This window comes from Lissotriton helveticus, chromosome 8 (assembly GCF_964261635.1).
Source record: "Lissotriton helveticus chromosome 8, aLisHel1.1, whole genome shotgun sequence".
NCBI lineage: Eukaryota > Metazoa > Chordata > Amphibia > Caudata > Salamandridae > Lissotriton > Lissotriton helveticus.
Window position 1 is genome coordinate 1718722640 of NC_136069.1, and position 13001 is coordinate 1718735640.

Genomic DNA, 13001 nt, shown 5'->3' on the forward strand with positions numbered 1-13001 from the left:
CTAGAACAAGTATTCCAAGCTACCGATCAAATACTGAAATCACGAATCGGTTATAGTGAACTTAGTACCATGCATGTACAAGAACTAGCCCGATCAGCAGTCCGATGGGCTACTGATTCTACCACTTTTCCAGACGAAATAGTGGCACAAATGTTTCTGAAACTGCCCCCAGCCGAGCAGCGACTGGTGGGTATGTATATGATCCAGCACCTCATCACACTGTATGAGGGTCAGCATTCCGATCCAGGTCCGTTACATGATGTTCTAAACGAGTTACTCCAGTATAGATGGAAAGGTCTAGGTACCGATTTAATTAGTATCATTCTAGAACAGCGCCACAAATATAGAACGTTCCTGAATCCGCATTTTGTTCACGTCTCACCTCCAGAAAGTAAACCGTACTATATAGACAGACAGCATCCGTTACGAGAAGTCCACCCAGTTAGAGGAACGGGTGGCGATCTAGAACGAGTATTTGTTTACACCCCGATTACAAAGATGGAACTCTTAGAGATGAAGAAGTTAATTCCCTGTCACGACAAAGATCCAGCAGGGTTCCACCGTGAATTAAAAGACATGCTCCGTATGGGAGAATACACGTATCCAGATATCATTAAAATGTTAAAAGTCCTGTTGCCTGCGGGCATATATGAGAAACTCAAGGAAAAAGAATGGGAGGTGGGAGAGAAAAAGATAGATTGGACAGCTCTAGAAGCTGAAGATAATACACGTGTACCAGGTACCGGTCTAGGAGGGAAATGTAAAGAATTGCCCGAACTGTTAATACAAGTTTTGCCAAGATTACTAGCCACGAAAAAGGAAGACTGGGATGCAATCTCAGCCTGTAAACAGAAACAAGACGAAGATACTAGTGATTTTTATTCCAGATTCGAGAAATGTTTTATTATTAACAGTGGTTTGAAGACAAGTAGCGAGTCATACCCTCATCTTTTTGTTACTAAACTAGTCGAGAATTCAAGTCCTCAAGTTAAAAACCGAGTTTTGAAAGTCGAAAGTACCTGGCAAGCTAATACTCCGTCCCAAATGTTACAGATGCTCCAGTATCACCAGAATAGAATCAGAGAAGAGCAAGAACACGAAAGGAAACGTATGAAAGACACGAAAATGAAAGTATTAGTTGCACAATCTGTTCCTCAAGACAGTCAGAAGAGGGGTACAAATCAAGCCAGTCATCCTGCAGTTCCCGTTAAAGGGACCTGCAATTATTGTAAACAGCCAGGTCATTTTATAAACGAGTGTGCAGTTCTGAAACACAACATAGCCACCGGTAAGACTAAAGAAAGATCACGTCCGCCTAGACAAGAACAAGTTTCACAGACTTCCCAGTTACCACAGAATGCACAACAGACAGTTACAGTACCGCAGCCTATAGCTGCAACACAGCATGTTACACAGCAGATGTATCAGTATGCACAGTCCGAGTATCCAGATTACCAGCAGTATTCATGAAACAGCCTAGAGAGGGAGGTAGGCTTGCCTCTCATCGAGATACCTGTAGATCAAGAGGGTCCCTATGTTCACAGTCAAGTATTAGGGAAAGACAGAAAGTTTCTGATTGATACAGGGGCAAGTAGGACTACTATCAGTCATGACGAGGTTCCAGGGGCTCCGCTCTCAGGCTCAAGAAATGTTTCCCTTGGATTTTCAGGAAAGCCAATTGTTAACGAGATTTCGAAACCAGTTTCTCTAGAAGTAGGTCCATTGTCCCGTACTACTGATTTGTTACTTACAAAGTCATGTCCAGAAAATTTGTTAGGTATTAAGACACTGAAAGAATTAGGTGCAGTTATTTGTTGCTCCCCAGAGGGAGTTTGTTTGTTTTTACGTGACTTTAAAGGTCACTATGTATTACGTGATTTTGATCCAAGATTACTGAATGTCCCCCAGCATCTATGGGCACAAGGTCCAACTGATGTTGGTTGTATGCAGATCACACCCCATCGTGTGACTCTGAAGCCAGGTATAGTCTTGCCACGAATCCGACAATACAGATTGCCACCTGAGGCTGTAGCAGCCTTATCCAAAATTATTGACGAGCTTATTGTTCAAGGAGTGGTTGTAGAAACTGACTCCAATGTATGTAATTCTCCTATCATTCCAGTCATGAAACGTACTGATCCAAATGCACCTCCAGTATATCGATTAGTGATTGACCTTCGAGAACTTAATAAATGTATCATTCCCCAGTACCCAGTTGTTCCAGATATTTCTTCCCTTTTGACAGCCATTGATTCTGAAGCCACGTTTTTCACTGTCATAGACCTCAAGAATGCATTTTTCAGTGTTCCCATTCATCCAGACAGCCAGTTCCTTTTCGGATTCTGTTTAAATGGAAGGAGCTATAAATTCACACGAGCTCCTCAAGGTTTCACAGAAAGTCCTAGTATTTACAGTCAAGCACTTAAAAGACAACTAGACAATATTCACATGCCAACTGACACTGCCCTGCTCCAGTATGTCGATGATCTATTGATCACAGCCCGTTCTGAACGTGACTGCGAGCGTGCGTCACTTACAGTTCTGTATTTCCTAGCCGAGATGGGGCACAAGGTGTCCCCTTCGAAGCTTCAATTCTGTGTCCAGCAAGTGGTCTACTTAGGACACTTACTGTCCAAGAGGGGTAGGCAGTTGACACCTGACCGTATCCAGTTAATAGCGAGTCTTCCTGAGCCCAAGACACAGAAGGAGGTACGAGCTTTTATCGGCCTCACTTCTTATTGCCGACAATGGATTCCTCAGTATGCATTTCTAGCCAAGCCACTGATACAGTTAACGACACAGGAGGCAGCCGTATCGACTGTCCTCCCTTGGACCCAGGAACATACACTTGCTTTTAATGAATTAAAGAAAGCTTTATGCCAAGCACCTGTTCTAGCTACACCGAACTACAGTAAGCCTTTTACACTTTTTGTCACAGAACGCGAAGGTACAGCCTTGTCTGTTCTCACACAAGATCAAACAGGACAATACAAGCCCTGTGCTTATTTTTCTAGCACATTAGATCCAGTAGCCCAGGCTCTGCCTGCGTGCCTCAAGTCAGTTGCAGCCACAGCCCTAGCTATCAGACAAAGTGATTCCATAGTGTTAGGACACTCCCTGACAGTACAAGTTCCACACTCCGTGGAAGTTCTTTTAAACCGAACCCAGACTCAGCACTTGACAATTGCACGTTTAACAGGTTATGAACTGACACTGTTCCAGCCACACATAGAAATCAGACGCTGCAACGTTTTAAATCCTGCAACACTGTTACCGTCAGTTACTTCAAATCCTGCCACACATGACTGTGTGGAAGTAGTTAACACCATGACTAAGCCAAGACAAGACTTGACAGATATTGCATTACCTGATCCCGACCTGACACTTTATGTGGATGGTTCATGTATGAGAACAAGTACAGGAGAACTAGTAGCCGCGTATGCAGTGACTACTGAAACTGAAGTTATCGAGACACATCGTATTGACACCCTGTCCGCCCAAGCAGCAGAGCTAGTCGCTCTGACCCAAGCCTGCATACGTGCCAAGAACCTGAAAGTAAACATATATACAGATTCACGTTACGCATTCGGAGTTGTACACGACTTTGGAGTGCTCTGGCAAGAAAGAGGTTTTATGACTTCTCATGGAACCAAGATTCAGCATGGTCTCCTTATTCAAGCTCTGTTAGATGCAATACATTTACCGACAGCTATCGCTATCATGAAGTGCAAAGCACATACGAAAGTCACTGATATTATTTCCCAAGGTAACGATCTAGCAGATCGAACAGCCAAGCTCACAGCCCAGATTCCAGACATTCCGGTTAACATGACACTGACACACACTCCAGAACAGACAACTTGTATGACAGTTAAGGACCCTACACAAGATGTCATAGATATCCAGTCACATGCTACTTCCGATGAAATCAAGAAATGGTCCGAACAAGGAGGGGTCCAGACAGATCAGGGATGGTTGACGAAGGGAAAAGCCACATGGTTTCTCCCCGACTCTATGGTTCAAGTCATCATTAATACCGCACATAGTCCTGCACATTTAGGAGAAAAAGCCATGTTAGACAGTATCCAGAACATTTGGTTCAACAAGCATTTACGAGCTGCAGCCAAGCAGAAAGTCCGTACCTGTATGATATGTTGCCAGTTCAATCCAGGTAAAAGTGTCCCGGTAAGACAAGGGGGATTCCAGCCTCCTGACCACCCTTTTGAGGTCCTCCAGATGGATTATATTCAGATGGAGCGATGTCGAGGTTTCAAGTATGTCCTTGTAGTTGTATGCGCTTTGTCCAGATGGACAGAGGCATATCCAGTCCCAGATTATACAGCCGCGACCACTGCCAAGCAGTTGGTTCGTGAATTCTTTCCTCGTTATGGACTCCCTAGGGTCGTGTATTCAGATAACGGCCAGCCATTCTCATCTGAGCTCATGAAACATGTTTCCCTTTTGTTAGGGTACCAGTGGAAGTTCCATTGTGTGCGCCATCCTGAAGCAGCCGGTCTCGTAGAGAGACATAATCAAACCCTGAAAATCCGCATTGCCAAAGTTTGTAAAGAGAAAGGTGTAGACTGGCTCGTTGCCCTGCCAGTCGCTTTATTCTATATGCGCATGGTCGCACATTCCAGATCAGGTCTGTCCCCGTATGAGGTCGTATTCGGCCGCCCCCCAAATATGTGGGGTACACCTAGACCCCGCAGTATTACAGATGTTTCCAGTAATATGCTGACAGATTACCTAGCTTCCTTGATGTCTGCCCTACACTCTTGTCGTTCACAGGTTGCCGCCACATTTCCAGACAATACCGAAGTGAAACCGCATGAAATCGTTCCAGGAAGCTTTGTACTTGTAAGGAACTTTGATCGTTCAAGTCCGCTGGAACCCCGCTGGAAGCAACCGCAACTTGTCCTTCTGACCACCCGCACGGCCGTGAAGTTGGAAGGCCGCAAGGGGTGGGTCCACCTGTCCCACATCAAGAAATTCCATGGACTTCGAGATAAAACTTTTGTCAAGAACATTTCTAAGGACTGCCTAAATCCTAAAGACTGCCTAAAAACAGACTCAGAGTCAAAAGTTCCCCTGTTAGAGGAAACTCCGCAGCAGGAGTATAAAGTAAAACTCCGGTCTAGTAAAATAAGTCAGCCAGTTTAATTGTCTAAGTCCCCCTCGGGTGAAGCGGTTAGACAGGTTTCTGACATGTATGAGATAGAGCCCCATAGTGAGAGAGTTAGTCAAAATTCTCTCAGATGTATCGTTTTTCTAAGTTTTATTTTGTTTCTAAGTCTTATGGTTACCTGCACAAGTTATGCATTACATTTATGTTTTCCAATTTCTCATGTAAATAAGTTTGCTAATGCTACAGTAGAGCACACATTTAGTGATCTGCCTCCTCACGAGTTATCCTATCGTCTTGCTATGCGTAACAATACGTTTATCAGAATGTTACACTATTCACACCAGACCAGCAATGCTACTAATTGTTGGGTGTGTGGTCGACTCCCCCCTTTCCAGACACTGAAGGGAGTTCTGCCACTCTTTCCTTATCCGTTTTCACATAATGGTTCGTGTGGAGCATGGTCCACGTTAACGTCATCTTCAACTGATATGTCCCTTCTGAATAGTACATGTTTCCCAGACAAGCAAGGTCTCACCCATAGAACAGGGTTAGATCTAGAAAATGAAGTGTATGATTTAGGTAATTATTCTTCGAATTTTATGGTCCTGAATGTTCAGTCCGATACTACTCCAGATTTACCTGCTATTTCAGTACTACCAGTCAAAGGCGAATTATGTGTCCGAAAGAATGGTTCCGCACATGTAGGACATAGTGATTGTACTACTATTGTCAAGTATAGTGACAGTGGGAAATCTATTTTCAAAGCCTCACGTCATTCTTATTTTGTGTGTGGTCAGACCGCATATGTTCGTCTGCCCCTCGATTGGGATGGAACATGTTATATTGCCTTCCTACTGCCACCAGTTTTCCTAGCCCCATCTGATTATCATAGAAACACACATCTAGTACACATTAGACATAAAAGGGAGATCGAGTCCCCGATTGTCGATCAAACTGAAACTGCTCTAGAACAGTATCAAGATTTCAATGAAGGATTCTTCTTCTTTATAGGCCCCGTCCAGAATAGTAAGTTAATCCGTAGGTTAACCAGAACCCTTGAAGCAGTAGTGAATGAGACTACTTCTGCTCTAGGTAACTTAACCGAAGAGCAATCTGCTATGAGATTTGTCGTGCTCCAAAATCGTCTCGTTCTTGACGTCATACTGGCCGATAGAGGAGGAGCATGTAGAGTCATCGGATCTAGTTGCTGCATTTTCATTCCTAATAACGCGCCGTCTGTTTATTCAGCTATAACCAGACTTCATAAAATTGCCCATCAGTTACACCAGAATCCAGGCACCTGGACATGGTCCGGTTGGCTCTGGAGTATAATTTCTGCCTGGGGATGGAAAGTATTGTCATTCCTAGGTATAGCAGTAATGATCATATTCAGTTGCTGCCTCTGTTTACAATGTGGCCCTGCGATTTGCGGCATTTGTGCTACATCCTGTATTCCTAGTCTTAGTCCTAGTCCTAAGTCCCGTTCCAAGACAATTCGAGACGAGCAAATGATACTGTATGAAATGATAGATGGTATCATGAATATTGATGTTTCCTGATGGAAACGTAGTGACAAGGAGGGAATGTGGAAAAGTAAATTTTGCCATGTTCTGTGTCCCTACGTGTTCCCCATCCTATGTTATATGTGCATGATCGATATGCATATGCATTCCCCTCTGATCGATTAAAGACGCAATTCCAGTTGTGTCCAACTCTAGTATGCCAGTTTCCAGTTCTCGTGAAAGCTACGAGTATCAGACCTATGTTGCCACGTTTCCCAGTGTGCACGTTAATTCAGTAAAAGTCCCCGTTTCTAGGCCTCAAAAGGGCCCGGACACCAGATTCAGCTCCAGTCTCCTGAACCCTCTCCGAGGAGCGATACAGCCCCCACCTGCATTCCTGACCCTTCACTTACTTCCTGCCTCACAGTGCCCGGCTCGGCCTGGCTCTGCCTCCAAGTCTGCCAAGAGTATGTTATGATTCTAGTTATCAGTCCAGCTCTCCTTCTCTGCATTCCTAAGCTACTGAATCGCATCAATAGTTTCAGTCATAGTCTAGCCTCTCTGTCTCCATGTTAGAGAAATACTGTATTAATATTCATAGAATATTCCTCGACCCGCACTACATGTAGAATAATGCATGCACCAGTCTTAGAGTCTGTTAGCCTTTACCCTGATAACTTTTGGATTCTATCAACATGTTCTCTAAACACTAGATACCAGATATGTCTTAGGTACATGTCGCTCTGACTCCGCAGACTTTAGTCTCCTCTTCTAGCGCAGAAGTCATAGCCCCCAGTTCTCCCTAGTAACACGTCATTGCCAGTTTGCGCGCACCACTAGGTTAGAGGTCCCGGCTCCTCAGGTAGCCCCCTCCATTTTTCCGCCCCATTCATGACACTTCTGTGACGTTCATATCACATGTCTATGTACACGCCTCTTGTTACTCCTACTTTGTGCCTTATCTTTCGCGACTGCTACAAACTCCGCCCACTGCTACGCCTACTGTATTAACTGTAATGCAATTGTTTTAGTATATATATGTTATGCACTGTTATTAAAGCTAGCGCTTTTTGTCCCGATCCTGCCCCCGGCAGCTGCCATCCTATTCCCGTACAGGCTGTCCTGTTCCTGTCCTTTATGCCTGATTAAAGCCTGTAAAACTCCAGCTACCTCGAATCTTGACTCTTATTTATTGAGCTACCTGTTGATATTGTATCCAGTCAAAAATAGTACCGGTAATTAATTATTTATTTACCACAGTTGTGAAAAAGTTTGTAAATTGTAGTTGCAGCAACTGCAATGCCCCAAACAAACAAATAACTCCAACTTACTTGTAAAATCACAAATCCAAAGGTCTTCCACACAAAAAGTCCTCAAATCCAAATATGCAGCAGCCACAAAGAGTAATCCTTCCAGCTCCAGAACCAAATGAAAAGTGACCAGGACATGGACAAAGCACTGGGAGGAGCCTGGTGGACAGGAAAAGGAAGTTGCAGACTCTAAGGCACTTCCTTCCTCTCCCCCACAAAAAAAAGAAATAATTGCACAAAAAAGTACAGCCAAGAAGGTTCATGCTGCCTGCGATAGATTTCTTGTTCAGAATTGCAATTTTTGCGCGTTCGGGAAAGCGAGCGTTACAGAACTTCCGCCGAATGTTAGATGCGCGTCGCATCCACGTATATCTGATTGCGGGCCCTTATGACGTCTTCGAGATCTCAAAGTCTCGCAGTGCAAGATGGCGGGACTCGATGACGTACTCGCGGTCGAAAAATCTCGCGGGATCACGCGGCCCGATCCGAAATGTCACAGCGCATGCAAACCGGAAGGAAAACGCGTCGGCGAATGCACAATCACGGTAAGTCAATTCCGCACCTGCGTGAGATTGTATTTTTGCAGCACGAACAAGAAAAAAAAATATGCCAACTCCCGGATTGCAGATTTTTCTGCAATTTCGCGAGATTCGGGATCGCGAAATTGCAGAAAATCAGCAAATTCTGCGAGCGGAACGGATCTTCCGCCCATACTTAGTAGTTAGGCGACTTGTGATCGCTCACGGTTCTGATGCTTAAGAGGTGTAAAACAGGGCAGAGGTGCCCTGCATGGGGTCACTCACAGACTCTGCCAGACCCTTCTTTATCAACTCCACAACACCCTCCTGCACAGCAGTCGATCACCAATAGGACTAGGAAAGGAAGGATCTCCAAGTAGGCGGGACCAAATGTGAATGACATTTTAGGAGACCAATGAGTGAAGACCTCTAAGCAAACCTGCTCTATGTATGAATAACAACCAGTGTATTAATAGACAGGTCACAGTTATCAGTGGGCTATTCACACCGCAGGAGAGGGTCCAGCATGAAACATGTATTAAAGTGTCCATTAATATGTACATTTAGCTCTGCCTCTGCTAGTCTGATAATTCCCCTCATGAGATTCCTATATAAATAGGGTCTGGTGGATGTTTGACATAGGGATGTGTCACTAGAGGGCAGTAAGTCAAGGACAGAAGTGAACTAAGATAGAACTCTAACTTTTACATCCATTCTGTTCTCAGCCTTATTCCTCTCCATATCTCTTCTGTCCTGCAGGTTGAATCAATGTTCGTTCACCGATTCATGCTGCGACATTTGCTGAAGTTGTGACTTTACCATTCACACCACAGTAGAGGGTCTCTAGCATAAAACATCTATTAATATATTTATTAATATGTCCATTTAGTTCTGCCTCTGCTAGTCTGTGAAGTCCCCTGATGAGATTTCTATATAAACAGGATGTTGTTGGATGTGTAAGGTGCCGATGTGTCACTAGAGGGGAGTAAGTCAAGGACGGGAAGGAAATGAAAATAAAACTGAAGTTGTGACACACCTGTCAATGCTCTGTTTTACTCCTCTCCATATCTTTTCTGTCCTGCAGGTTGCAGCGTTGCTCCCTCACCGATTCATGCTGCGAAGACCTCGCCTCTGTCCTGGAAACAAACACAGCTCTCACATGGCTCGACCTGAGTTTCAATAGTGAGCTGCGAGGCACTGGGGTGAAGAAGTTGTATGAAGGCCTAAAACATCCTGGCTGCAAACTGCAGATACTGAGGTACAGAGCTGTGTGTTTGTTATCGCATTATAAATTACTGTATTTTTTCTGTTTCTGTTTTGGGGAAGGTACAACCTTTCTTGTGCATGAGCGAGGCTTGTGAAGTGCGGGTGCCAGAGTCCAAATCCGGAGTCATGGGCTACACCCCTCTAATGGAGCTGAATGGTACATTCTAAACACAAATTTTCAAGTACATGGGGTAAAATGTGATAGGCCTTAACAACAGATCGGATCCTCAGCTAACTTCCAATCCTATCTATAGATTAATACATCTTAATGGCCTTGTGATTACATGAAATGCCTTTAGGTAAGAGGACTTTACCAGAGCGTCGTGAAGTAACTGCTCCAGTTATTGTGTCAAGATATAGAATTCAAAGTAAGATCCAGATTCAGACTCAAAGACCTGAGCAAGATCTATGTAAAAACTCAACTCAAAAGCAGAAGAGAGTGACGCAGCAGCACTTCTCCAGTATTGGGTGTCTTTCATAGATTCACATGCTTGAATATTCCCCGTTGTCGAAGTGGGAGTCCCACGATACATAAAATAGCAATATAAATATTATATATATATATATATAAATACATAACATAATAACCATAAATAGTTATAAGTACCATAGAACATCATTGACACATAGTAATACATTAAAAGAAAACTGCACTTCAAAGGCATTTCCATGTCTTTATGAGAGTCCAAACTCCAGCCAATCAGGCTCTAGCACCCTCTGGAACCTTCTCCACAGAGGCTCAGGCCCTCAGATTTTCTACTGCACGTCGTGTGAAGGGAGTCTCACTGAGCTCTGCTCAGCTTTCTTCAATTTTCAACTGTGAGGATGTCTTCAACAAAGAAGTCTCTCTTCAGACCATGTGTCACCTGTGGAAAGTTGAGACTTTTTTCTGGGGACCCTCATGAAAAATGTATTTACTGCTTGTATCCTGAACATGAGGTGAGGAATTGCAAGATTTGCAGGACTTTTTCACAAAAGACTTTGAAGGTTAGAGAGGCTCGCCTCCTTCTGTGGCTACAGAAGTTGATGACTTCGGACCAAGCTGTCTCTGATGTGGACAGTGTTTCGTCTGGACGCTCCATGTCCTCTCTAAAGCATGGGAATGTGACTGAGATGCCTTCTTCTTTGCCTAAAAAGAAGAAAATCCAGGAGCAACAGGCTCCAGTCCTCTCACGGAGTCTGCCTATCACCTCCACGCCCACGAGATCTGACTCTCAGGCGTCTCAGACTCATACAGTGCACTTTTCAACCAAAAATGGTGCTGGCTTGTCAACGCACCCTCCGACGACGACGTCTTCTGTTGCCGCCTCATCGACGACGAGGGTGTCATCTAAGGTGAAGTTCCCCGTCGATGATGGTTTTCGTGCAGGTTCGACCAATTTCGTCGACGCTGCCCATTTCATCTTCCTCTTTGACGAAGGCCAATAGATTGCATTTGTCGACGGATGCTGCACCTTCCAAGAATCGACGCTCATCGTCGTCGACGGTGACTCCGTCGATGAGAGCTTCATCGTCGATGGTGGCTTCGTCGGCGATGGTGGTTCCATCGTTGACGGTGGTTGCATCGACGACGATGTCGTCGACGACAGACTGCAGTATGGTGCCTTACTCGTCTACGACACCTGCTTTGGCTGGTTCCACCGTGGCCGAACGTGACCCCTTGCTTCTAAGACGCCACACAACACTGGATTTGGTTCCTGTACAGCCTTCTTCACATCTGCCTGTGCAGTTATTTACCTCTGGAGAGGATGAAGGTTCTGAGGAGTCGGACCATGATGATAATTTTAGGGCAGCACGTAGCCCTTCATAGCTCCTCATTAAATGTCAAGACTATGAGGATGAAGACCAAGACTCTCATTATGGTCATGAAGAGGATGTTCAGCAGAGCATGCCCATAGCTCAAATCACTCTTTCACTCATTTCAAATTTACAGTTTATGCTAGACGATTATAATTGTCGCTTTCCACCTTCGTCTCAGACTTCTCCTCAGTCTAATCCGGGTCCTCCTCCGGCACCAGCCTTGCCTAAACCTTCTACCCCTCCAGCACCTCAGGAGGACGATGAGAAGTGTGGCTCACTGGTTAGAGGAGGTAGACCCTGAAGCAGAGGTCAGACCCGGGACCAGGGTTCAATTCCCGACGCGGCAGGGTCTGAGCCCAAATATCCACGGACTCGATAATTCTCGTTTCGGTGCCTACTCGAATCATGGGTTCACACTCTGCAGCTCTGGGCATCAGCCTGCTTAATCTCCACTACGGCCCCCCCGCGGCGGGATGCCTGGCTTTCACCTTGGGGATGCCCATTACGGGTATCTCACAGGGAAAAAGCCAGGACGGGTTCCCAAGGCAAGCACCGAGATGCCTCCGGGTAATCGAGCGCTATATAAGAACGCATAATAATAATAATAATGAGGGAGACGTGGATGATGCCTCCATACCCACAGATGGGATAATTAACAGGTTCAGACGCCATCTCCTACACCTGCATCTCCATTACATTCCCCTCCGGTGGATATTGGGGTTTTTCACCTCCTCATGGAGAGAACGGCTAATCGCTTTCATCTTCCCCTCGTTACAAGGGAAGCGGACTGTTTTCTCTACGATTTTAAAAAATCAACCTCAGAAACAAGTTTGTTCAGTTCCTATAATAGACTTTATTTGGCAAGGGGGTCTTAAACTCATGCAATGGCCAAATTCTGTGCCGTCTGTACTTCCACGCCTAGAAAAGAAATATAAGGCACCAGACAATTCACCTGCTTGCCTAGTCTCTCAGCCGAAGCCTGTTTCTGTCATTACTCAGGCGGCCCAACGTCGATTTCGCAATCCAGCCTCTCCTCTGACATCTCCTCCCAACCAAAAAGGTTGACGCCTCAACTCTATTGGGAAGAAGTTCTCTACGATGGCTGCAACTACAGTTCGAGCAGCTAACTCTTTTGCCATCTTAGGCAGGTATGACCGACAGATGTGTCAGACATGTCGGCGCTCGTAGACCTTATTCCCGAATACTCCAAGGCTGACGCTTTGAAGATCCTGCAGGAAGGAGAGAGAAGTGCATCAGAAATTATAGACTGTGCTTTGGACGTTTTGTCTACAGGATTTAGACAGCTCGCAGGAGCGGCAGAATTACGAACACAAGGTTGGCTAAAAGCTACGTCTTTTCACCCAGAGGGTCATACAAAAATACTTGACATGCCTTTTGATGGGGAATCCCTCTTTGGCCAGCATGTTGGTGATGCCCTGCAGACCATCAAAAAGGACACAGATTCTGCCCGTGCCCT

The 13001-nt window shown here is 45.1% G+C and overlaps 1 protein-coding gene across 1 annotated transcript in view; it reads left to right on the forward strand.

Moving 5' to 3' along the window:
* LOC144773658 (NACHT, LRR and PYD domains-containing protein 12-like) overlaps window positions 1-13001 on the forward strand; it is a 946473-nt gene that overhangs the window by 403956 nt on the left and 529516 nt on the right. Inside the window, exon 5 of the mRNA XM_078658807.1 lies at window positions 9543-9716. Within this exon, the coding sequence (XP_078514933.1) occupies window positions 9543-9716 (174 nt within the window). The remainder of the gene's footprint in view (window positions 1-9542; window positions 9717-13001) is intronic.